Source organism: Salminus brasiliensis, chromosome 5 (assembly GCF_030463535.1).
Source record: "Salminus brasiliensis chromosome 5, fSalBra1.hap2, whole genome shotgun sequence".
NCBI lineage: Eukaryota > Metazoa > Chordata > Actinopteri > Characiformes > Bryconidae > Salminus > Salminus brasiliensis.
In genome coordinates this window covers 16,421,509-16,449,171 of record NC_132882.1, presented here as the reverse complement: position 1 = coordinate 16,449,171, position 27,663 = coordinate 16,421,509, and the positions used below count along the sequence as shown (strand labels likewise).

General features: G+C 40.1%; 1 protein-coding gene across 1 annotated transcript; it reads left to right on the top strand.

The window, feature by feature from the left end:
* Positions 1-19,365: 19,365 nt before the first annotated feature.
* On the top strand, positions 19,366-21,692 carry ccka (cholecystokinin a). The gene is made up of 3 exons (XM_072678784.1): positions 19,366-19,448; positions 20,325-20,573; positions 21,202-21,692. The coding sequence occupies exons 2-3, from the start codon at positions 20,327-20,329 to the stop codon at positions 21,324-21,326; spliced, it is 372 nt and encodes a 123-aa protein (XP_072534885.1). The 5' UTR covers positions 19,366-19,448; positions 20,325-20,326; the 3' UTR covers positions 21,327-21,692.
* Positions 21,693-27,663: the final 5,971 nt, after the last annotated feature.

Below are 27,663 nucleotides of genomic sequence, written 5' to 3'. Positions count from 1 at the left end.
TACAGAGGGGGTATCAATCTTCTTCATGCTGAATTGTTCACAGCTGTATGTTATGAGATTCCACCCATGTGATTCGAACGTACTGCTTTGAACATGACACAATACTCAGCTTTATTTCCACTGATTTATCAAATGTGTTCACTGAAATGTCTTCCCACAACATACAGTGCATCCCAAGAAATTTCTATTCCACATTAAATGGAGCAGCAGTGCTCACACTAAAATAACTCACTCTAAATGGACTGTAACAGGTAGCCAGAACTTCCCTGCAAAAAGTAGTCTGCAATCCTAGAACTTTTCTAGTTACACATACCGTACTGTGTATTAACCCTTCTAATTATTTCCTGTCTAAAAGGCAATTCAGTATATCTAATTCATTTTTCAGTGTTTGGGGCAAAAGCAAAAAAATACCCAGAAGCTTTAGCAACTAAACATTGTATTAGATTTTCTGTCCATTATTTTTAGGAGACTTGCATTCAATCTTTTTTAGGAGACTTTCAAGCTGGAGCATTTTCTGCTTCCAACTACACCCAAACACATTCAGTGATGTGAAGGTCCAGACTGTGGAGTGGTTGATCCATTGTTCTGAGAACATCAGCAGCTTCAGCAAATTCCTCTGCACATGTTCCTCTTTAAAGTCTGCTTCCTTTTCTCAGTAGGAGCTTCTTGATCAGCTCTGCGTCCCTTCAGACCCACAGTGTTGTCGTCTTCTCCCAGTGGAAGGATGTACAGAAACACCTGTGGATACTTTCTGAGCTGAAGTGAGAGTGAGGCTTGATTTCTTTTCCCTCTCTCTAAAAGCTAAAAGCTTTAAGCACTATTCATCTGACCGAGACAGATTTGGTGGTCTAGCAGGAATTGCATGGGAATTGAGCTCCAATTTTGTCTATATCCTTTCCTATCCTATCATTTGTTAAAATTGAATTTTGGAAACTTCTGTTTTAGTTGAACCACTATTTCTTTTCATATATATAAAAAAAATCCTTTGTGTGAAGTCAGGAATTATTTAATTAACGACAGCAGGGTATTATTTGTCAATTACTGAATCAGAAATGATGCCTACATACATGTATACTCACCTGTAAATAATAAAAAAAAATCTGCAGTTATATTATATAGAAATATTTGAGAAATAAGTGTGTATTTCTATCAATAAATTGTCCTAAAATCATGATAAAATGGTTATACGCTGTATTTGTAGGATGTAGCAAATGAAATGTAATGATTAATAGCCAGGAAGCCTATGATAAACATTTAGATATTACAATATAACAGTACTGACGCTTAAATCAGACTTTAATTATTGCAAGTAATTCCATCTAAAAACATTTAAAGATCGCTAGAGGCACTGATGACATCAGTCGGTTCTGAGGTTCTGCCAGTAAACGCGGGCTGAATAATGAAGGCTGAAAAGGGCTGCAGGAATCTCTGACCTCACTCCTTCAAACTGCGGTTGATGTAAATCATATAAGGATGTCCTCATTAATTTCAAGTGATCTCAATAGCCAGCTTCTGTGTGTCCTAACCGCAGATATGTTTGCCGCATAATAATGACACTCACAGCAGTTTATACAAGATTGCTCTCTCCAATTATGGTTCAAATGAATGTTATTGTTAATTAGAGTGTCAGAGCACATCAGATATCAGATTGTTGGCTTTGGGACATGATTAAAGTCAGAATGAGACACACATTTGTACATAAACGCACATAGTGTCTGAATGTGTCACCACTTGACGATCATTTAAGGACATATTTTCCCTAGCAAGAAACAACACTTAGCTTCCTTCTGACAGAGCAGTGATCAAAACATTGCCTGAATCACAGTGCATGGGCAATTATGTTTTGTTGTGTGGCTTTATCACCCAAACTTCACTGTAACACCTCAGTCCAGTAAATGACTAGGTTCTTTCAATGGTCCTAAACTGAATGCAGAAGCTTTTAAACCCAGGTTTACAGAGCACCAACTCTGCTAGCACTGAGTTTCCCCAACATCGAGCCACAAAAGTCCTGATTATCCCCGCTGTAGCCCCCTTGACCTCTGCATTCCCCTCTCTAACACCCACTCTGCTACTCATAGGTAAAAACCATGCAAGGATTGTATTAGTCATAAATATCTCTCATAAAGCTGTGCTCCATCTCACTGTGAATGCCCTGATGCAAAAGGCTAAACACACAATGATCATGCCGGCAAACATGTGGGTATTCATGATGATTGATTTGTACAAAACAAAACCAGTGGAGCCAGGGACCAGGGAAACTAACCCACCCACGTCCTGTATTTACACCCCTGACCATGGCAAACACACTCTGGTTGTGTAACAAAATGAGGTCCGTTTGGAGTCAAGGGTAAAGTATGGAAGGAAGCAGAAACAGAATTCTTCTACTGCCAAAGTGAGGCAAGTTTCACTGTTTTCTTCTAAATTTGCATAAGATGGTTTTCACAGATATTATAGTAACGAGTTTCTCCATACAGCCTCCATCTAGAGTCCAGTGTTTAAACCACTACAATGTTCTAGAATGTTTCCCTTTATTCACACTGTTCTAGAATGTCCTCCCTCATTCACACTGTTCTAGAATGTGCTCCTTTATTCACACTGTTCTAGAATGTCCTCCCTCATTCACACTGTTCTAGAATGTGCTCCTTTATTCACACTGTTCTAGAATGTCCTCCCTCATTCACACTGTTGTAGAATGTGCTCGATTAATTCACTCTGTTCTAGAATGTCCTCTCTCATTCACACTGTTCTAGAATGCCCTCCCTCATTCACACTGTGCTAGAATGTGCTCCATTAATTCATTCTTTTCTAGAATGTCGTCCCTCATTCGCACTGTTCTAGTATGTTTCCCTTATTTGCACTGTTCTAGAATGTTTCCCTTTATTCACACTGTTCTAGAATGTTTCTCTTTATTTACACTGTTCTAGAATGTTTCCCTTTATTCACACTGTTCTAGAATGTTCTCCCTCATTCGCACTGTTCTAGAATGTGCTCCTTTATTTACACTGTTCTAGAATGCCCTCCCTCATTCACACTGTTCTAGAATGTGCTCCTTTATTCACACTGTTCTAGAATGTCCTCCCTCATTCACACTGTTCTAGAATGTTCTCCCTCATTCGCACTGTTCTAGAATGTGCTCCTTTATTCACACTGTTCTAGAATGTGCTCCTTTATTCACACTGTTCTAGAATGCCCTCCCTCATTCACACTGTTCTAGAATGTGCTCCATAATTCACTCTGTTCTAGAATGTTTCTCTTTATTTACACTGTTCTAAAATGTCCTCCCTCATTCGCACTGTTCTAGAATGTTTCCCTTTATTCACACTGTTCTAAAATGTCCTCCTTCATCCACACTGTTCTAGAATGTTTACCTCATTCACACTGTTCTAGAATGTCCTCCTTTATTCACTGTTCTAGAATGTTTCCCTTTATTCACACTGTTCTAGAATGTTTCCCTTTATTCACACTGTTCTAGAATGTCCTCTCGTATTCACACTGTTGTAGAATGTGCTCCATTAATTCACTCTGTTCTAGAATGTCCTCTCTCATTCACACTGTTCTAAAATGTCCTCCCTCATTCACACTGTTCTAGAATGTGCTCCTTTATTCACACTGTTCTAGAATGCCCTCCCTCATTCACTGTGATGAACAGTTGTTTACAGGAAGTAAAATGGAAATGATGTATGTGTTGGTGTTGTTTTTTACATGGGAAGGTACAATCAGATCTCATCTGGTCACACTGGGGTTGTGTTTTAAATGACAAGTGTTAACAGAATCCGGACAAAGTTTATCCAGATACAACAGATAAACTGACCCTCACACTGTTCTTAAATGCTCTTCCTTGTTTACTGTTCTAGAATGCTTTCTCTTATTTACTCCATTCTTCAATAGTTTTCCCCAATCAGCACGACTTTTACTTTCCCATTTTCTGTAATGATTACTTTGCTTGATTGACCCTCATGTTTATTTTGCCAGCGGGTAAATTAAATGACTAAATATCCATGTCTAAAAAAAGTTGCATTTTGATGCGCCAGTCATGAACAAACAATGAACAGAACTGCCACTCTGAAGCGCTGTTTGAGTAGCATAAACAGAAGCCAGAAACAAAGCAGCCATGTGCTGATTAACCATTAATGTCTATCTTCGTTATTTTGATTCCTAGTTTGGTTGAAAATTTCCTTTGCAAAAACATATACAAGTTGGAAAACAGCCAATGCAGACAGAAACTGCAAAACAAATGTATCACTGAGAACAGAAGTTGATCTAACCACCCCTGCTTTTAACTGCCTCTCTGGAAGTGGAAAAGGATTTGGTGTTTTAGTTGAAAACATTAAACCCACATCTTATTTTGTTTGTTTCCAGTGGTTGTCCAGACCAGCACAAAACTGCAAACTGGGCTTTTCCATACCAGTCCACCACTCTTTCTAAGTTTGTAGAGATTTTGTAAGGCTTGACTCCATACCTTATTTGGGTTTCAACCACCCTCACACAAAAGAAACAAGATCTCCATGAATCTCCAAAAACTGCCCACGACAACTAATTAATACATGAAGTGTGCTACTTAGAGCACACACAGACCAATTCCCATAAAAATGAATTGATTCACGCTTTTGTCAGACAGCAGCTTAACCTCAGTTACCAAAAATGAATAATACGCCTGATGATGGAAAGGCCAGTTAACAAAGTCAATTACCAAAAAAAATTGATTGATTTTAGCTTTATGAGAAGACTTTTCTCGTAGTCAAGTATGAAAACTCTTGTCTCTGGTGCTATTACATTTCTACCATCAATCAAAGCTTTCCGTCTGCAGTACGGCTCTATAGCAGTAATAGGCATAGCTCTAAACATCACTCTCTTGCCCTCTTTAGTGTCTGCTCCATCATGACAGACTTTCTGCTTGGTACACCTGTAATTGGCCTCATTGAGCGCCAGAGACTATCATGGATGAGGGATTGCACTGCTGTCCGTTCTCTATTAGACCTCCTACTCTTCTGACTGTTCATTCAGGTGTGCTCTGTCTTTCCCGCTCTCTTTCTCACTCTAGCTTTCTCTCTCTTTCTTGGTGGGTATGCTCCTGTCAACTCAAAGATGACTGATCAGCTGTTTAGGGTAGAAACACTGAAACAAACACATGGATACAGAAATAAATAAATGCGTAGATGAGCAGATGATGACTCTCTTTTCCAATTTCTTATGTTTTTGTTCTCATTGTCATTTTCTTTATGCTTTTATCTGTAGTTGATTAAATGTATCAAATTGATGGGCTTTTCTACCTTCTGCATAATTCAGTGGTTGAGCCATTCAGAATAGTTTAGTTCAGAATAATGCATTATATTTGTTTATTAATATTTCCTCACAGTGGTGGCAATAAAACACAATCTTCACAACCTAAAATGTTACATTAAGGGGTTTCACGCAGTAGTGTCAGGTAGCACTTAAGATACTTGACTAACCTGCACTAAAGTTACATTACAAAAGTGATCTGTAAATTCTGAAAACTGGACCAGTTGATATATTACTCCTGCACTCAGCTGGGTCTTTGAATTTTTCATTCCGTCTGAAATATTGCTGAATAAAAACTATATTAATATGAATAGAGGAATATGAATAGAGATCATAATATCTGATGTATGCCTTACTGCACACCTTTCTTTTTTCATAAGTGAGTGGTCTTGGAGGAGAGTCAGATTGGATTTTAAGATATTAAACACACTATAAACCAGTCATTTTAAGAAAAGTCTCTACTCAACGTCTCTAAAGTAAATAACTCAGTCCAAAATGTCTCATTATAGAAACTGTTACTGTTACTACTTCAGTATTAATAATCAAAAAATAAAAAAACAACACATACCCATATAAATAATATACATTAAGTAAGATGAAGAGTAAGAGACAACATTGAAGTCCTCAGGGGAGCCAAGATTAAAAGTTTCTAAATTCTGCTCTCTATCTGCACTGCTGCATAAATCAGGATACAGCAGAATAATTACTCAAAATATACCCTGCCCTAAATATTATATGAGGGGGTTGATTTGCCTGTCTTGCCAGCTTACGAGCAGTTCTCTCTGAGAGTTTTCTCGGCCTTGACCTTCACAGTTCCCCTGAACTGCCATTTCTTATTAACAGTCCACACTGTGGAAATCGCAAGTTGAAATGTCCAGCCACCTTTGTATAGTTTTCTCCAGCCTTGTGGTCATTGACGCCTCTCGTTTTCAGATCAGTAGACGGTTGCTTAGAGGAGCTTATGTTTGATTAGTGTTAGTACAAGGTTTGAAAAGTCAAAGAATTTAAAATACCTTAAAATGTTAGCTGACAGTTTCCAATTACAACTAGTGACATGTCTCAAATGTGATTTGCTAATTAAGTCTGAAACCTTTTTTAAAGAAGATATGAATTTCTGCCACCTTGATTTTTCTTTTTGTTTTGAAAGACATGCATTAAGATTTCTTTAAAATATTGTGTTTTATTTTTTTAAGGCTACAGGCACTGGGTTTACTATTTTATACATATAAAACATGTAATTTCACATTTGTATTTCATGCTGTTATTGGCATTGATATTTGCTACCATCTTATCAATAGCTTATTTTGTAAGTATCACATCAGTGGACAGTGGGCAGTGATGAGAGACATGATCCAGTGTCTCTGACTTTGCTGTTGTGGTGGGCATGAATAGAGTCAATAAAGCAGCTCACAATAGACATGACAAATAATTCCTGACCACTCAACACTTGTACATAGTGACCACTTGTCTGGATAGCACAAACAAGGTTTTGTCCACATGGTCAAAGTGTTGGGGACACCAGTCACCAGGACTGTTAAGCAGGTGATGATTAGATGAACAGTTGCTTAGATAAGTGGTGACTCAGTGTTCACATAATACAGCAGTGTTCACTTAATCTGGCAGTGAAACAACTTTACAAAAAATGTTGATTTTATTACAAAGCAATATTGAATAAGTTATGTTACATTAGCTGCAGATGTTGCAGTTATCAGCACTGAAACAGTCTTTCAGTGGTCCAGTTTTAGCACATTTCCAGCCATCATTTGTAATGTCAACTCATGAACAAAGGATAGGTTACACCTCCCTTCTCAAACAGGGCAAGACTGAAGAAGCTATTAAAGGTGTTACAGCAGATTATTGGTCTTTCTATGCCTGAGGCACAGAGATCTATCATTTGTCTGGTAGCTCTGTAAGGTTTGCTGGTGGCCAGTACTGTAAACGCCAAACCTATCAAAGTGGAAAATTAGGTGAAGAAAACAGCTGAAAGTCTATTGATCAGAGATCTGGAACCATAAAGCCATGCTTGCAGTTTGCAGTTAATAAATAACTTCCATATTTCACATAGGCGTGCTTTAAATAGGTAACATGGTATCACTACTGTACACTGTAACTTTAGTGAAATACAGCATGCTTTAGTGCAGAGCCCTGAAGCCAGTCATTTGGTCATGAGAAGGCTGTACTAAAGCATTTACATTTTATTGCTCTCCTGTGGTTCTTCCCTTCAATACACTGTTATTCGTCCTAGGGCCAGAACTATTCGGTGCATGCATTGAACATGTTTGCAGACAAACATTCCCCACTTTCATCTGAAATCAGATTTTAAATGGCCACCAGAGATGGGTAGAAATGCTCTAAACCAGTACTTAGAAAATATTTTGGCTGTGTGCCACTTATACTCTCTCTCTCTCTCTCTCTCTCTCTCTAAAGTCGAAACTGCATCATTTTTTTCCCCAATTTTTGAGTAGCTCCTCCCTTTTTGTTTCACATTGCAATATGGACCCATAGTGCCCATCGTAACCACACTCCAAAATTTACTGGTTCTAAGTATGCATCATGGATTTTTGAGTGTGCTAAACTTTATTACATCTACATCTATATTTATTAATCTATATTACATACTATATATTCAAAGACTAGTTACTATTAGCAATTGGAATGCGTAATGAAATTGGGATGTTTAATGGAATACTAATGCAAGTATAAAAGTACGTCATGCACCAAGTATAATAACAGTCAGGCATTCAGCCCCAAGAACACTGTGCCAGGTGTTAAGCATGGTGGTGGTTGTATCATGCTCTCAATATGTTTTGCTGTCAGTGGCACTGATACATTGCACAAAGTAGATGAAACTGCCTGTTAATGGCAGGTGTAAACAGACCCTGACTCCACTTTTACCTTGCTGGAGGACTAGAAGATGGTGGAGATGCAGACAGAACAGAGCGTTGACCATGCTATCAGGCCAATGTTGAGGTGACTCGAGGAGCAGAGTTGGCCTGATGAAGTTATTTTGCTCACCCACACAGACAATGCTGAGCAGCTGTTGGAAATGTAAGAAACTCTTGAGCTGTCTAAGAGAGATTGCGGATTGTATAGGTAGTTTGTTTAATGGGGGTAAAGACCGGTGGCCACTGGGGGTCCCTGCATCCCATCGTTGGCTGTCACAGATCACCAAGAATCATGATGTTGGATATCCAGTAGCTTCTTTATGCACTGATGCAGAACAAAGAAAAGGAGGAATGGAGATAAACCTGTTTAATATCTTCGATTTTGTTTGATGAATGAGTTTCAATACTCCTTGAATATGACAACACTGTATTAAAGACTCTATTAAAGTAGATTGATTATATAGAAATGCATTACCAATGATGCTTAAGGACTTTATAGCTCTTCTTATTTGTGTCCTGTCTTAATGATACCGTAGATCCAAGAAAAACAGTCACATTAAAGCACTTCACAATGTGACGCAGTTCAGCCTTTGCCTTTTGCGGCTTTGAAGAGCAGGAAATGTGGCAGTGATTGTATGTGTGTGTTCCGTGTCTGGGGGATGCTGAGAGAGTGCAATATGAAGGCAGTGATGTCTCTGGGGAGGGCTCACAGGGAACTGACAAGCTGACAGTGAATCTTCCAATCAGGCAGGAAGGAGATAGGCCATGGTGAGCAGAAAGTCCAGCAGTCCTCCGTTGGAGTAAGGAAAGAGCCTCAGGCTTACTTTATTGAAATACACATGGCTGTCCTGAGAGACTCTCAGAATAACTACTGCTTAAGACTGCATTTGAATTGAGAATACGCTGCTTAAAATCAGATTAGTAAAACTGTAGCGTGAGTGTGCACCAGCATGTGTGTTTATAGGAGTCAGAATAATGATGAGTACTAGAATTTGACACTAATGTGAGTTGAAATATATCTATACATACATTAAACTCTCAATTTGTAACTACGCAAACATTCAGCAATAATAGAAGAAGAAGACTCTTTTTTCCATTCCTAATCTTAGTTGGCCATTTTAATCTAATAGTCTGTAACAGTTGACTCAGTGGCATAATTATTTCAAGCAGAAAGAACTTTGCCATGCATTGTCTTTAATTGTGTTACGCCTGTTATTGCAGATGCGCAGATGCGCAGATGCGCTGGCCTTGGTCCTGAAATGTCTTGCAGCCACCAGCACAGAAGTGCTAGGAATCCAGGAAAATGACAGATTTTAAATGGTTTGGAACTGCCTTATCCAGCATTAGTCCCCATAAACAGATATTTTAGATATGGAAGGAATGAGTAACTTCTCTGTAATAGAAATACAGGTATAACGCTGAATGAACTGTCTCCAGCATCACAACTTACCCAGGGCACAAACTGGAGATTAGCTAAGCAGCTGTGGTTAAACTTCTTTAGAAATCTGTTGGATCAATACTGCTCTACTCCGTCATTAGCATCTTGTTCGTTACTCTGTGGGTGGGTGTGTGTATGTCATCTGCTTTCTGTCTCATCTATGAACCACTGCAGTCTTAAATGACTTAATGTTGTTAGAGAATGCATTCTTCCCACTTCTAGAAGCATTATATAAGCAACCAAGCAGTAATGCAATCCATATCCATTCACCAATTATGGTATTTGCTTTGTGCATTTGTGTTTCCAATGTCTACAAGAGGCATGGCTTTCTGTTCCATGATGGTGCACTCAGACGCATGCTGTTCAGCAGCGCTGTGGAAAGGGTTTGATTGCCAGCTGTGCCACCTGCCTGCTCAGGGGTTTCCAAAGGATGCAACCAGGCTCGGTCTTACTGCAAAGGGAGGACAGCCGAGTCTCAGCTGTTGCTATGCAACGCAGCAGTCAGTCAGGCATCTGCATGGCTGCATACTAGAGCTCAATGCTTGAAATGCTCAACAGCTGAGCTTTAGTGAATTAGAAATGTTTACATGAATAAAAATAAGAAATTAAATTTGCCTTTTAGTTTCAGTTTGGTCTTTAGATTGTTAATGCAAAAACAACAAGTAGGTATTTACTTCTGTTTGAAGATTAAACTAGCATGTCTTAAGTTCAATAAAAAATAAAAGAAATCTTTGGATGATCAGTGGGAATGAAAGAGTATTGATAGAACTGCTTAATAAACTGAAGAATGTGCTGTTCTTTCAGTTTGTGTGTGCTGTGTGTACTGCGTGGTTCTATCCTCGATTATTGAGTCGCCTACTGTTTTTGGGAATCAGCAACAAAAGCCTCAGGTTGGAAGCAAATTGGTGCGCATTCGATGCTGGTTCGATTGCTGTGTGTGAACTGCTGAAAGATGCTATTCAAGAGCTTGCTGAGTGATCGCTGATGCCTTGCAAGCCCCCAACAAATATCTAGCAGGTTAAATTTCCACACCTGTTGACGACTATACATCCGGTTGTGTAAAAAAAGTGTTGTGATTGGACGTTAGTGCAGCAACTAGCTGCAGCCAATGAGAGAACAAAACAGGAGAAAGTGAGGAGAAAGGGTGTAGGTATCCATGGGTATCAACAGGCATTTTTTTCTTTTATGTTATCAAAAACAGCTGATTGGTAAACCAAACCAAAATGGCCTAATAATAAACTGTCGATTTCAAGTACAAATCACTTATAAATTAGGAAGACTTTTTTAATTGTTTTATTAATTATAAAAACTAAATTACACAACTCAGTATAATTTTTAATGATAGGACAGATGACCCTATGCATTCAGAAAAATTCAGATATAAGAACTTCAAAGTCTCATCAAAGTCACATCAAAGTCTTAATACTTAAGCAATGAGACTTGTGTTTGCTCGTTGCATAGTGATCTTTCAAGTCCTAATAAAGGGCCCTTTATGTTGCGAAATCCGCCGTATTTGAAGAGAAACTGCCCAATCTGGCAACACTGGTTGCATAAACATTCTGAACGTCAGTCTTCCTCAGAGAAGCTGCACATGAATCTTCAAACAATGCGATGGATTATGGGTATTCCATGTTCGCTTAGTGTACATAATTTGTGCACTAGATATTGCGGTGCATTATGGGATTGTTACAGTGCACTGAAACATCAGCACTACGTTTTTGAACACCACTACAAAATGGCTGAACCATGAAGTAGTGCACTATATAGTGAATAGGGCACAGTTTCAGGCACAGCTTTTGTAATTCGGGACCTTTTCAGTCATATAGTGTGCAAGACCCTGACGATCTGGCGACTTGTGTAAAGTTATGTAACGTGAAACTGGCATGATGTGTAATAAACATCTTCATGGATTCTGTCATCATTTACAATTGGACGTTCACCCATCCATCTACAAATGCAGATTTCCAGTCCTCACCACAAAGTAATACCCCAATAATTTAGCCTTTTTTCCCAATCAAGTCTCGACTCAGGTTAAATCACTGATGTGTAACATCAAAAACTGTTGAGTTAATTAACTTCTAATATTAAGGTAATACAAATGTGTTTTTCCAGTAACCTCAGATATTTCATTTATTATGTTAAACCTTCAAATATGTTGTGTTTAATTATAATAAACCATCATTTTGTTTTGCAGCGTAGTGCGAATAAGAATAAACTACCTGTCACACCCCCTACAGCAGCACCTCCCTGCTCTGCCTTCTTGAATATTTTTCACAGCTGTTTCTAATCAAGTCAATTACTCAGACTACACAAGCACCCAGCCGATTATCACTCGCTCCTGATGAAGTTGTGCAGCTCTGCGCTACACACTGCATTGTTTCTTCAGTGTTCTTTATACTCTGTTTACTTACATTGTCATCTTCCACTATTTCCACTGTTTCATCTACTAAACATCTAAAGCATTAGTGTCACTTTCAACCACACTTTGTTATAACTGAATTGTCTATTTCTAAAAAAAGCCATTATCAGACAAGAAACATGTGCAGAGATCAGCCATAGCATTAGTACCATCTGGCTAACATTAAGTAGGTCACTCTTGTGCTGCCACAACAGATCTGAGCATTCGAGGCATACCACACCTCTGGTATCTGGCACCATGACGTTAGCAGCAGATCCTTTAGGTCCTGTGAACTGTGATGCTGAGTCTTCTTGGATCTCATCTGTGAGCCTTAGGTGCCCATAAACCTGTTTGAATTTCACATACCACTTCAGTGTTTAGTGGTGGGGTGCGTTTAAAGCCAATCCAATTATTGATTCATTCATGTAACCATTCTCAACTGACATTTCTACACTTAGTAGAAAAGTGCATTACTAAATGGATGGTATGTTCTATGACACTAAGCACATTTTTAGAAATGGAAGACACTGGAAGCATCTCCAGAGTTACCAGAGCCACAAACCTCTTGTTAAACTTGTTCATGGTGGCCTGTCACAGTTGTAGTGTAATGTTTGGGAAAATGCTCTGCCACTTCACTGTGTCTCCTTTTGACAACATTGTGAGATTTGGCCTCCCAAATTGAGCTGACGATTGACTGCATCTATGAGTGCAGAAGTATCCATGTGGCACAAGGAGCGAGCGAGTGCTGGCGAAAGGGCTGTCTCTCCTCTGACTCACACACTCTAAGTAATTGCCACTCTCGTGTGCCAGCGTTTTGTGCCCACTCCAAACGATGGGTTCTGCGACTGGGTTATTTAATGAATCATGTTGTCTTTTTCTCCTCAAACAGACTGTGTTGGAGTGTGGATGGGTGGTTTGCTCTCGGTAGGATCTATCCTCATTGCTATTCATATAGCTCCTATTGTTCTGATAAGAGATCTTGCCTGGCTTGGGAGGGCTGTGACCTTGACCACAAGTTTAATTGCCCTTGTGAGACTCTTGCTCTTTGGAAAGCAGAGAGAAATGTAAAAAAAGGGGGGAAATTATATTTCAGAATCAGTACAAACCGGCTGAAGTCCATTTAGTTTTACATTGTTTAATGAGGACTTTCACACATAAGGACAGGAGAACATGGCTGACCAGAGATGACCCATCCATTTGGAAATGCGTGAAGAGCTTCTCCAATGGTATGGTAGCACCATGCTATCACTGTTGGACATTTTTCATTCCACACTAGATTGAATGATACTTACAGCAGCATTTGCATGAACATTAACATTTGAAGTTTGTTAGGCATGGATCATCACTGTAAAGAAACACCCCGTATGCTGTTTTCACTCTTTGACATAATGTGAACCTGGTTCTTTATATTGCAACAAAATTTCATGATTGATGGACCAATAGAAATGCTTCAAAATGACTTGGATTTAAATCTCTTTAGCTGACTTCCATTGAAGGTTTAGACGTTTTTTTCCCCATCTTCTGTAAAGCTTCCATTTTGGAGGTTTGGAGGGTTCTGTAAGACACTGACTGTTAAATCGCACAACGCACTACAACATAAGTCTGACTGTAAGTATTTTAAAGGAACCAGTTAAACTAATTGTACAGTGGGTGTTTTGTTAATGTAATTGTACTTCACATAGGTCATACTGCTTGCCATCAGCAGCCAGAGTCAGGCAGTTAATAGCTGACCTTGTTCTCTCAGGGGTGAATAGATGGCACTTCCTCTCCACATCACTCCTCGTGTGATGTTGGTCAGCACAGACTTTGGTTAGCTGTTGTATCGGAGCTGGGAAGCCATGCTTTCCTCTGAGCTGGCTGGCTACCTAGTGATGCTACACCAGCAGCAGCTCGAAAAAGAGGCATGTGTCGGAGGAGATGTGAGTGAGTCTTCATCCTCCTAGTGTTGGGGGCATTGCTAGTAAACACGGATTGGGTAATTGGCCTTTCAATTTGGGTAGAAAATGGAGTAAAACTAGAAATAAATGATTAAATAAAACTGCACACACATTTTGCTACAGTAATGTTCCACCCAATTGACTGAATTGGAGATTTTGATTGGTTCTGCCACTGAGGTTGACTGACTGGCTGCCTGCTTTCCTAGCTCTAATTGAAATGGAGATTTTAATCGGTTTTCTTTTCTGAGACATTATGTACCTGTTTTTTTAGCTGTGGGTCAGAATTCTGTTAATTAATATTAATATTAATTAATATTAATATTTTGTATTGATATAAGGTTTAAAAACTGGTAAGACATCACCCTAGTACTTGAAAAGGTGTTTGCTCAAATGGTGGGCCACTTGCTCCTATTATTCTGGCTACCATTATTTATATAAAGCTCTGTTAGCTGACACAAATGTAGCACTGTATGTATTTTTAGTTTAGTTGACTCATGGCTTTATCTGTTTTTTTGTTAGGACCTTTGGTCTGATAAGTGTTACATAATAAATGACACATCACAGCAGTGAGAATTAGATCCTTTTGATAGTAGGATGAGCAGTGTTATGATCATTATGTTAATTGTGTAATATCTGACTTAGTAACTGTTGTCTTTTAGTGAAATAATGTTGTTCCACAGAAAATAGGCCATATCTTCACAGTTCACATAAGGGTTTTCCAAATGCTGTTAATGACATCCTTGATCTGATCACCAGCTACTTTTATTTAAATTGTCGTACAAAACCGCTACATTGGAAATGAATGGAAACGTTCTATTACAATGGCCACTGTTATGCTGTTTTTGTTGACGTCTGGCATAGCACATATTTGGCATAAACAGCGATCATTGTTAGCTTCATTTGTGAAGAGTGGGGGCACTCAAACATGAGTGCAGGTTTGCACACTCATCTTGGAGAGGTGTGGGTGAGCCAGCGGGTTTGTTTCAAAGAGAAAGGAAATCCATTATGAAGAGCAAGCTCTTGTACTAGACCGCATGACAACATGAAACACAGTGTGGCCATTGTTTTATTCTGGACCGAAAGCAGTTTTTGTCTTTCAGTTGGTAATTCATGTATGAATTTATTGAATGTGAATAATCATCATAAATGCTAATCTTGAATAGTATGTGTAAAAAGTCAGATTTACTGTCTCGTAACTGTTTACTGAACAATTTTAATTCCAATAGATGAGACCTGGATGGAAATACATTTGGGATGAGCTGGAAAGGCATCTGTGATCCACAATTAATCATCTTGTGGCTAAATGCAGTCAGGTCTTCGCAGCAATACAGCAATACACTCCTTATTGATAAACAGTGGAAGAATAGGTGTCTACAAACTTTTGGACTGTGCAAAAGCGTGATGTATTTGTGAAAATTATACGAAAAGCTGTTCATCTGAGCAAAGCATACATTGTGGTTGTGTGTGTGTGTGTTAGCTCTAGTATTTACAGCCTAGTTTATCTAATCCAATTTACTGGTGGAATTTACAGTGTCTGAAGTTCACATAAAAGTCAGGAACCAAATCTGTGATCTTCTAACCATCTTATTTATTCATTTTGCTGAAAGCACCACATTCTGATTCCTATATTTATGTTTGTATGTATTAGTCTAAAAGTATGTGGTGTTTCTACTATAGGACACATATGATGTACCTCCTAAGACCCTCGGTCACCCACAATCCTTCAGGAGCAGTGCAATATTATTTAAGAAAAAGGGGAGGAGAGGGCAAACTCCCACCCCACCAAACACTGAGTAACCCCAATTCTTTTAGGTGCTTAAATAAGGAGGAGAGAAGCTACATTATTTAAACAGTAAAAAGCTTCAGCTTTAATCATTTCCCAAACCAATATTAAAGTTTATTGGTAACATTAAGCGTGGGGCAGTGGTGGCTCAGCGGTTAGAGCTCCGGGCTGTCGATAACAGGGTTGTGGGTTCGATTCCCGGACTCGGCAAGCTGCCACTGTTGGGCCCTTGAGCAAGGCCCTTTACCCTCTCTGCTCCCCGGGCGCTGGAGTTGGCTGCCCACCACTCTGGGTGTGTGTGTGTGTGTGTGTGTGTGTGTGTGTGTGTGTGTGTACTCACTGCCCCTAACACATGTGTGTGTGTGAGTGTGTGTTAAATGCGGAGGACACATTTTGCTGTACACTGTACAGTGACAAATACGTGCACCTTTACCTTTAAAAATATAAATGAGCCTTTATAAAAATCAATAAGAGGTCAAGTCTCCCAAGTTTCCCCTTCTAGCATCAGTCAGGGCAAGGTGGCTACCTGCAAAAGAGAACAAAAGATACTGGTACCTCTGATATCTTAGTGCCCCTTTAGTGCCCATGTTCTCTTTAAACTCATTACAATCATACTACAGGTATAAAAAAGAGAGGGAACACACAGGTTAAAAACACAAGAAAGCCCTACACAATGGAGTAAAGCAATCACCAAACAGCCAACACTAGAAGCACTGCAAAAATACAGTTAGATTAGGCAAACGGCTCATCTAATATCAAATAAAAACCTCCCTTTACCATGGCTAAAAACACTTGACCAAAAGGGAAATGCAAGAGCAGTCAATCTCTACTCCTAGTGGCTGCCAGCAGTATTATTACAAAGATGCTGCCACCAATTAACCACCTTCACCTGCTTAATGAGAGAGAGCTACAGTGAGCCAGAAAGGACAGTACAACGAATCAGAAGGAACGCTCTACTTTTCTATGGGGAAGAACAGCTTCCTGCTGCAATCATAGATCATTTAATGTCTGAAATGTATTTCAAATGTATAAAAATACATTTATCACATTTTTCATATGTGGTGCAACAGAAGAGTTATAAGTTTAGTGCTAGCAGGTTGTGTCCTACCTAGGCTGCAGCCTTCAATCTTTGTCCCACTTATTGTGCATTACTTCATTTTCAGTCTCTGAACTCTTTGTTCTTCTATGTGTGGCTTCTCTCACATCCTCCAGCTTCCAGCTTCCTGATTATTGATCCAACAGTGCTTACGTTTAATGGCTTTATTTTTATAACTTCGGGCTGCAACATTGTTGTGTCTTTCCTTCAGATCTTAACATGTAAGTGATCCTTAATGTGACTTTTTAAAAACAATTCTGCCCAATTAAGCCATAATGGTGTCCTTATAAAGAACAAGAAGCATGTTCATTCTATGTTTCCTCCTGAAATTCAGTAGTAACTGTCTCTACTGTCCAGGAATGGCTTTCTGCTAGATTTTGAAGCATTGCTGGAAGGATTTGATTGCAATTAGCAATGCAAGAGCACACACAGCAAGAGTGTTAGTGAGGTCAGGATGTTGGATGATCATCACCCCACATCTGCAACTATCCCCAACAATATTGGACAGAGCACCATCATCATCATCACCATCATATGGCATGTCCTACATTGACTGGATATACTGTGTATATCATTTGTAACAGAAGAAAATCCTGACAACTTTTACGCTGATAAGTATTTCATACTTTTGACAGTGTGGCATAAATAATAACATATTTTCTCTAGGTTCTCTATGTTGGGATTTAAGTGCTCAACTTATTTTACAAGGCTCTATATTGATTATTTTGTAAGTTATTTAGTGATGACAGCGATAAATGGGGCCCTTTTTAGGGCTTAAAGGAACAGGAATTTCATCTTGCACACTTCTATAAAACGCTCACTTCTATAAAAGTCACACAAGCACATATTTGTATATTATAACAACAAAACATTGATGAAGGCCATACCACTCACTGAACAGAGCTTTCCCAACCCAGCTGACTTGGAAATTCCCTAGGGGCTGCTCGACCAATCAGAATGTGATAGCAGGAGCTTTGGGCCCAGCCCGGCGCGTGTGAAAGCTGGTCCACAGGAGCTGTAATCACCTCAGAACCTCAGAGTGTGTAAAATCCTGTTCTCTGCAGATGGAACACTATTGGTCTCCTCAAAGCACAGGAGAGAATGTACAGAATGTAATGAGATATAAAAGAAGACTATGGAATCTCTTTATCCGCTCCACTCCCCACTGACCTTCCTTTCAATAACACTACTCTCTCTCTCGCTCTCCCTCTCCTCATCTCTCTGTCTCTTTCCTCATCCTGCGGTTTCCTCCACAGCATACACAAATGAGTGCCTCCTACTGGCACTAACAGAATCAAGTATTTCCTTTTGCTCGGTTCTGTGAGTGGTTGTTGCTAATTATTGCAACACATATCCCACAGCCTCGGGACATGATGGAGTTATTACTCTATTATACTCTAAAGGTCTTCTTGTGGACCCACTCTTTGATTCTTCATTCTCATAACTGCATAACTCAGATATTTGTTTCACAGTGTGTTACTGAAAGATTTACAGCTGTTACTCCTTCTGTGCCAGCTGGTTTCCATTCCTTACTTCTGTAAGTAAAGAATAACTGAGCGTTGCTTTACAATTTCTGTTGTCAAGCATTAACTAGAAGATTATAAAGCTACCATCACGGTGATGGAGCCGGAAAACTGGAGTGATGTCAGTTAGCATTGTTTCAGTTGTTTCACTGTTACTGAATCATAAGTATGAGGCTGTAACAAGCCTGGGGATTTAAGGAGTTAAGCACACTTTTACCACAGTGACTGTCAAACATGGTCTGATATTGGATATCCAGACAATCCTTCTAATTAAAGATTTCAGCTCTTCAGGTGTTCATTTGTGCTTATGTAACCTCCAAAGAAAAGCAATGCCAATAGAATGAGAGATGTAATTGCTTAAGTGTTACTGAATAAAGTCTTAGTATGTAACAAGTCTGGGAATTTAGGGGGGTTAGCACATTTTACCACAGTAACTCTCAAGCATGGTCTGAAATCTTTTTATTTATTATGAAAATCATTTATTATGTCATTTATGGCTTTTATTCTTATTTCATATCTGTATGGCTGTCTATCCATCCATCCACTCATCCATCCACTCACCCATCCGTTCATCTACTCACCCATCCACTCACCCATCCACACATCCACTCACCCATCCACTCACCCATCCATCCCCCCTCTCACCCATCCATCCCCCCCTCTCACCCATCCATTCACCCATCCATCTATCCATCCATCCATCCACTCACCCACCCACCCACATTCAGACAAAAATATCCCAAAAGTGAGAGCTGGTGTAGAAGCAGTTAAGATGGAGGTCCTGTGAAGTGTGTGTGTTCAGAACAGGGCCCCTATTCCCTTGAGTGACAATGTCATAGAGTGTATCCTGTGAAAACAGAGTACTCTGTTCTGCGTCAGCCTTGCGCAAACACACGCATACATGCATATACACAGGCAAGGCAGTAGTGGGGCTGCTGCTACGCAGGCCACACAGAGCCAGCCCACTCCAGAGGGGTATTTAAGGGCGGCCACTGCACTGTGTGCAGAAGTTTCTGATCAGCTCTGGTTCAGCACAGCGTGTGTTCTGACTCTCTCTCCTCTCTGCCATCCTGCTCTTCTCTGCCATCAGCCTCACTCTCAGCTCAAGGTACTGCTTTTTTCTTCTTCTTTTTTTCCTTTTTTCTTTTTGACTTCAGTCAGTTTATGTTAAAGGAAATGAATTTGTATATTCCGTAATTCAGTAATGTGTCATTTAAAAGAGATGGCTGGATTATTGTAATTTATTATTGCAATTTAACCTAATATCAGTTAGATAATGGAATATATTGAATATGTTATTGTATTTGTTAAAACATATGTACACACTTCTTCAGACGGTACTGCTCAAGTGCTCTTGCATGTGTTGTGATGTGCTTGTCATTTATTTACACATTTATGTTTTTTTTTATGTTTGTCTCTCTAAAAACTTGTTGTCCTGTAATGCTGTGTAACTGCACTGGCAAAGACACACATGGTTTTCATGGATATTGGACCAGACTAGACTCTCACAGTAAACATAGAGCAGTCAATCATATGATCATATGATGGGTGCAAACACTGTAATATAATATAAATGTAAACATCTGTCAGAAAATAACAATATCTAATAGGATTGTGAAAGGCAAGCCAGACACTGAGTATATAGTTGGAATAGCTCTCACACAGCTTACATTAGAGAGCAGATCAATCAATCCACTTAATTAATATTTCATGCCTTTGTATTGATGTTAAAGAAAATGACTCTGCTTGTTATGTCTATTGAGTGCATCCAGTTGTTACAACCGTAAAATTGACTTAATTATTTTGTCTCTCTTCTGAGTGACATTTCTGCCAAATCACCATCCCACAAACATTAACAATTAATTAATTACTTATTAATGTTCTATATTCTTTATTAAATGCATTTAGTCTCAATTGTACAACCATTTGACTATTAATGACCTCTGTATGTGCATATGTGTGTGTGTGTGTATGTCCTCTTTAGACATGAACGCTGGAATCTGTGCGTGTGTGCTGCTGGCGGCTCTCTACAGCAGCGGGTGCCTTGCTCTCCCTACACACTCACTGGATGAGGGGCAGTTGGAGGGAGCTGTAGCCGAACACACGCGACACACCCGTGCAGCGCCACTTAGTGGTCAGATCGCTTTGCTGTCTAAGGTACAGGAGAAGGACATGGAAGAGGACCCTACCCGCAGGCTGAATGAACTCCTGGCCACACTCATTTCCAGAAAAGGTAAGACATGCCCTCTTTGAGCGTTCATCTGCTGTCGCATTCAGAAGCAGAATCTTGATAGGGTCTTCTGAAATACTAAAGACACTGGATTAGTAAAAGCGATTGACAAGCCATGCGAATCTCTCATGCACCTGCAAGCTTACCCTGCCATTCTGTCTACACTTTGCTTAGATGCTTAGTGTAGCTGTTATACTTTTCATTGAAATTACACTTTGAGATCCTGTAGCCATTATATTTCTCTATAAAGAACATTTAGATGTTCCATAGCCAATATATTTCTTTATAAATAACATTAAGACATTCTATAGCCAGTATTTGTCTCCAAATATTACAATTAACTGTTGTATGTACATTATGTTTCATTTTAACATTAAGCTCTTTAGTTCTACAGCAAAATTAAAGCATTCTAATGCACACCTAAGCCAAATATTTCCCCCATAGATGTTTTTAAATAAAATAATAAAATAATAATAATTTTCTCCCTAAATATTACCACCTTTCTTAATTTTACAGCTGTCTTCATTCTATACCTTTAAATCTACATCTATTTTATCGCTTTAAATACCAACACTCTTAGTGTGTTTTTGTCCTGTAATCTGTAACTCAAGGACTTCCCCCTGTCTCTCAGGTTCATATCGCAGGAGCCCCGCCAGCAGGTCAGCAAACGTCAACCACAGAATAAAGGACAGAGATTACCTGGGCTGGATGGATTTTGGGCGGCGGAGTGCAGAGGAGTATGAATACTCTTCATAATATCCAATCAAACCGTCCATCTCCAATCATTCGACCAATCAACCAACCAACCAACGTATCTGTACAGAGAGAGCCATCTTAGTCTTTCTCCCTGCCAAAAATCAAGTCATTGTCGGAGAGCTCTTTCTCCACCATACTTCTGATGTAAATTAGTTTGTACAATGAAGATGCAATATATGAAAATATATGTTTAACTCATACACATTGAACATACACCCACATTTTTTGCAGAAAAGAAAAAAAAATGACTGGGAATGTGGTCTGTTTTATTTATTTTCTTATATTTGTGTACATATGATTTTGTCCTCTCGTTCAAAATAATGTTAAAAAAAAATATGTTTGGGAATAAATCATTGCCTTAACTCATTCACCCAGAGTTCAGCCCCTGTGAAATTTGTTGAAATGAGATGAGGTTGTTATTGTTTGTATTGGACAGTATCCCGTACCGGGATGATGGGCCTGATGCCATTACATTCATTCAAAAATGAATCACAATCCAAACATAATGAATTAGACAAAACAGTAGGTGGGGGCAGTGAGAAACCGGGCCTTTATTCAAAAGCAGATGGGATGCCATGGAAACACTGATCAGATTAGTTAGCGTTAGCATGGGTACTCAAAGCCAAAGCCTTACTAGCTTTCTTTTACTGCTTCACAGAGAATGACAGACACTCAGGAATTCTTGATTGTGGCTTTAATAATAACATCTGAAGCAATGCACCACAGAATGGCGTGGAAAAACGATAACGGAGCAACTGGCACAAATTAGCCCAGCCCTTCCCACAGAAAGCACTGGGGCCCAGATCAGCCATTTGTTCAGTGCTCAGGGAGAGCGCTTACAGTTAATGGCCTTATTATGAACACATTCTCTTATTGACCCCCTGAAGCAGCAGTGCTAGTGTGAGTGTAAGCAGCCGTCTTTGCTCCTGTTTCTCTACTAACAGCCTCAGGGACAGATCAGTGTACAGACAATAAAAGACTTGCTTTTACTCGTGCAGTACCAGAGCATGAAGGTAGAAAGGGGGAGAGAGAGGAAGAGAAAAAAACAGAACTAGAGAGAAAAAAAAAAGGGGGGGGGGCAGAGAAACAGAAAAGAAAGAGACAGACAGAGAGAGAGAAAGATAGAAAATGGAGAGAGAGAGAGACAGAGGGAAGAGTTAGACAGACAGAAAGTGAGAGGAAAGCAGACAGAGCAATAGGGAGAGAGAGAGAGAGAGAGAGAGAGAGAGAGAGAGAGAAAGAGAGAGAGAGAGAGAGAGAGAGAGAGAGAGAATGGAGAAAGAAACAGCAAAAGGAAAAAAGGAAAACAAATGGGAAGAGAGAGACAAAGATGCAGAGTGCAAAAGAGATAGAGAAACAGAAAAGACAGAGAGCGAAACGAAGCAGAGAGCATGAAAGAGAAACAGAGAGGGAGAGACAGAAACTGGGAGAGAGGGAGAGAGAGGGGGAAGAGAGAGGGACAGATAGAGAAGGACAGATAGAAACACAGAGAGACAGAGACAGAGAGGAAGAGATAGAAACAGAGACAGACAGAGAGGACGAGACAGACAGAGAGAGGGGGAGAGATAGAAACAGAGAGACAGACAGAGAGGAAGAGGGAGAGACAGAAACAGAGAGGGAGAGATAGAAACAGAGAGACAGAGAGGGGGAGATAGAAACAGAGAGACAGAGAGGGAGAGACAGAAACAGAGAGACAGAGAGGGAGAGATAGAAACAGGGACAGAGAGGGAGAGACAGAGCAGGAGAGATATAAACAGAGAGAGACATATAGAGAGACAGAAACAGAGAGACAGTGGGGGAGAGATAGAAACAGAGACAGAGAGACAGGGACAGAGCAGGAGAGATAAACAGAGAGAGACATATAGAGAGATAGAGGGAGAAGGAGAGATAGAAACAGAGAGAGAGAGAGACAGAGAGAGGGAGGGAGAGGGAAAGATAGAAACACAGAGAGAGACAGAGAGGGAGAGACAGAAACAGAGAGAGAGACAGAGAGGGAGAGACAGAAACACAGAGAGAGACAGAGAGGGAGAGACAGAAACAGAGAGAGAGACAGAGAGGGAGAGATAGAAACACGTAGAGAGACAGAGAGGGAGAGATAGAAACACAGAGAGAGACAGAGAGGGAGAGATAGAAACACATAGAGAGACAGAGAGGGAGAGATAGAAACACATAGAGAGACAGAGAGGGAGAGACAGAAACACAGAGAGAGACAGAGAGGGAGAGATAGAAACACGTAGAGAGACAGAGAGGGAGAGACAGAAACAGAAAGAGAGACAGAGAGGGAGAGACAGAAACAGAGAGGGAGAGATAGAAACACAGAGAGAGACAGAGAGGGAGAGATAGAAACATGTAGAGAGACAGAGAGGGAGAGACAGAAACAGAGAGAGAGACAGAGAGGGAGAGATAGAAACACGTAGAGAGACAGAGAGGGAGAGATAGAAACACGTAGAGAAAGACAGAGAGGGAGAGATAGAAACACAGAGAGACAGAGAGGGAGAGATAGAAACACAGAGAGAGACAGAGAGGGAGAGATAGAAACACATAGAGAGACAGAGAGGGAGAGACAGAAACAGAGAGGGAGAGATAGAAACAGAGAGAGAGACAGAGAGGGAGAGATAGAAACACGTAGAGAGAGACAGAGAGGGAGAGATAGAAACACGTAGAGAGAGACAGAGAGGGAGAGATAGAAACACAGAGAGAGACAGAGAGGGAGAGATAGAAACACATAGAGAGACAGAGAGGGAGAGACAGAAACAGAGAGGGAGAGATAGAAACAGAGAGAGAGACAGAGAGGGAGAAATAGAAACAGAGAGGGAGAGATAGAAACACATAGAGAGACAGAGAGGGAGAGACAGAAACAGAGAGGGAGAGATAGAAACAGAGAGAGAGACAGAGAGGGAGAGATAGAAACACGTAGAGAGAGACAGAGAGGGAGAGATAGAAACACGTAGAGAGAGACAGAGAGGGAGAGATAGAAACACAGAGAGAGACAGAGAGGGAGAGATAGAAACACATAGAGAGACAGAGAGGGAGAGACAGAAACAGAGAGGGAGAGATAGAAACAGAGAGAGAGACAGAGAGGGAGAAATAGAAACAGAGAGGGAGAGATAGAAACAGAGAGGGAGATATAGAAACAGAGAGAGAGACAGAGAGGGAGATATAGAAACAGAGAGGGAGAATATAGAAACAGAGAGGGAAATATAGAAACAGAGAGGGAGATATAGAAACAGAGAGAGAGACAGAGAGGGAGATATAGAAACAGAGAGGGAGAATATAGAAACAGAGAGGGAAATATAGAAACAGAGAGGGAGATATAGAAACAGAGAGAGAGACAGAGAGGGAGATATAGAAACAGAGAGGGAGAATATAGAAACAGAGAGGGAAATATAGAAACAGAGAGGGAGATATAGAAACAGAGAGGGGGAGATAGAAACACAGAGAGACAGAGAGGGAGAGATAGAAACAGAGAGAGACAGAGAGGGAGAGGGATGAAGAGGGAAAAATAGAAACACAAGGAGAGACAGAGAGGAAGAGATAGAAACATAGAGAGGGAGAGATAGAAACACAGAGACAAAGGGGGAGAGACAGAGACAAAAGGGGGAGAGACAGAGACAGAGAGAGAGGGAGAGAGAGGGAAAGATAGAAACATAGAGAGAGACAGAGAGGGAGCAGGAGAGATATAAACTGAGAAAGACAGAAACAGAGAGAGAAAGAGAGAGAGAGAGAGGGGGGGGGGGGGGGGGGACAGAGGGGAAGAGAGGGAGCCTGCGCTGTCTTTTGTGTAAACCACTCGAGTTAGCACATAATGGATGGATTGTAGGTTGGCAAATGAGAGAGCAATGGTTTATAGTGAACAAAAAGCACCATTATGCCACAGGTGTGCCTCAATGAGAGCCGTTTCTTTCTGTCAGACAATAAAAAGTGATCCCATAAACACAGGCCAGCTCATGCACACCCACACTGACTCTCTCTCTCTCTCTCTCTCTCTCTCTCTCTCTCTCACACACACACACACACACACACACACACACACACATACACACACACACACACACACACACACACACACACAGCATGGTACAAAAAATGATGTTTTGACTTATAAGCTTAAGAAATGTTCTTTGTCTGTCACACATTATAATACGCTGTTATTAGAAGTTCAGTGTTTATTATTATTATTATTTATTCTCATTTTGCACCACAACAGGTTGTTTATCTAAGCTGCTCTTGAAACTGCGACATCGAAACCCAGTGAACGGTTTTACGCACTGCTACAGCGACAGCAGAAAATGAGCAGTTATGAAAGAGCGGAGAGTTGATTATGGAAGAAAAACTAAACTAAATCAAATCCAAAGCTATTCCTTCCACCATACCATCTTCAGTATTCCCCAAATCTATCCATCCCACCAGAGGAGAGATAAATAAGGCTGGAAAAATAATCTAAGTAATCTGCAGCAGTTTGAGCACCCTAGAGCCACCTGCATGTTCCTCAAACCCTCTCCTGTAGTGATAAAAGCTTCATCTGGATGCCCCTTTCACCTCCCTGATTCGATTGACAGCCTTAACCACTGTATATCATCTTGTCCTTTATTTACTCATCACTCACGTGTTACTGTTGCAGTTGCTTTCCCAGGTCAACTAGAGGAGGAGGGGTTTCCATGTAGTGTCTTGGTTTCTCTCAATGTTTCTTTCTTTCTTTTTTACCCAATTTTCTCCACAATTTAGCTGAGCAAACTAACCCACCCACTCACTTGGAGGGTAAGGACAAGCATATGCCTCCTCTGATACATGTGAAGTCAGTCACTGTAGCCAATGCAGCATCACTAGGCAGTAATGAGGGGAGAGAGTGGGGGTCATCAAGTAGGCCTAAGATATAGGACCATGGTGTTTGCGTGAGGCTGGGAGTGAATTAAACACCCTAAACACCTGCACAACCATGTTAATGAACTTTACTACATAAACATTTACTCGTTTACACTAATAAACAGCCTTAAAAACCACAGGGGTATTTTGTACTTATAAGTGGTGGAGCGAAGGCCAGGATGCACAGAGAGGTTTAATACTGTATAAATACGTACACACAATACGTACACACAATGCAGAACCAAGCCCTGACGTCAAAGCCCAGCAGGACACACTTTTAGATCCTAAAAAGAGGACCTCCCAGGGGAGGACATCTCGTCACCATAAGCAATGGGCTACAACTGCCTGCCTGTCCACACAAACTCTCTTCGCTTAAAGAACACAGAATAACAGCACAGTGGCAATGTGTGAATAGCTGATTCTCACCACTCACTTAACAGGAAATCAGGGACAAGGCTAAGGAACAGCACTAAGACCTTTAGCACCACACAAAGAGCAGGAATGACTTCCCTTACTGGTGTATTTTTGTCTTCTTAATTGACCGGTGTTCTCTTTATTAATTCATGTTAGGGTCATTAAGCAGTCACTGCCCTTTACTAGGATATGTATGTGTGTGTGTGTGAGGGGGAGGCGGAGGCGTCTGAGACTGGTTCTTTTATGCTCTACCGGAAAAAGTACACTGCCTCAAGGTGTCCCATCTTTCATTTTGGGAGGTTATGCGCTATATGGACAAAAGTATTGGAACACATGCTTTAAAATCAAGGAAATATGAAAAAGAATATCCTGCTTTTGTTGGAGTAACTGTCTCTACTGTCCAATTTGATTGCATTCAGCGGCAACAGCATTAGTGAGGTCAAGATGTTGTATGACCACAAGCCTAACATCATCCCAAAAGTACTGGATGAAGCACCATCATTTCAGAGTGGGGGGGGGGGTATCATTTATAGACTGTTTACAGTTGACCTTGTCGTTGAACTACATTGTGCTTGTATATCATGTAAAGCTGTTAGAGTTGTAGAAGCAGGGACCGTTAGTATGTGACTTTACTCATTTGTTTATTGCACTTTGATTGAATTTTTTGGCCTCTGTAATAAAGATTTTTTTTTCTGAAAAGATAGTACAAGGGATGGGGCTTGTTAAAATGCACCCTCTTGTGGTACGAAATTGTGACACAATTGTGAATCTGAAACTAAACCAACTGGAACTAAGATTTTAATATCCATATTCATATAAAGAGTTTGAGGTTTATCAAGCCTAGTAACATTAAATGTTGTATACTACATTTGTTTTAATTATTTTTTTGCTTTTTGTTTTTTTTCAGAAGCTGTTTTTTTGGAAAATAATCTAGAATAGACTAAAAATTCAAAGATGCCTCAAAGTTTAGACACTACTGAACACAAGTCAATAGGGTGAATTCTGCTATTCACAGTTTTTTATTTTAGGAAGAGGTGGGTCTTCAGTCTGGGTTTGAAGT

What these genes read in the sequence shown, in the direction of transcription:
- ccka (XM_072678784.1), top strand. Translation starts at nt 20,327, where the DNA reads ATGAACGCTGGAATCTGTGCGTGTGTGCTGCTGGCGGCTCTCTACAGC. An exon ending in CACACTCATTTCCAGAAAAG is followed by an intron (nt 20,574 to 21,201) that starts GTAAGACATGCC and finishes CCTGTCTCTCAG; the next exon opens with GTTCATATCGCAGGAGCCCC.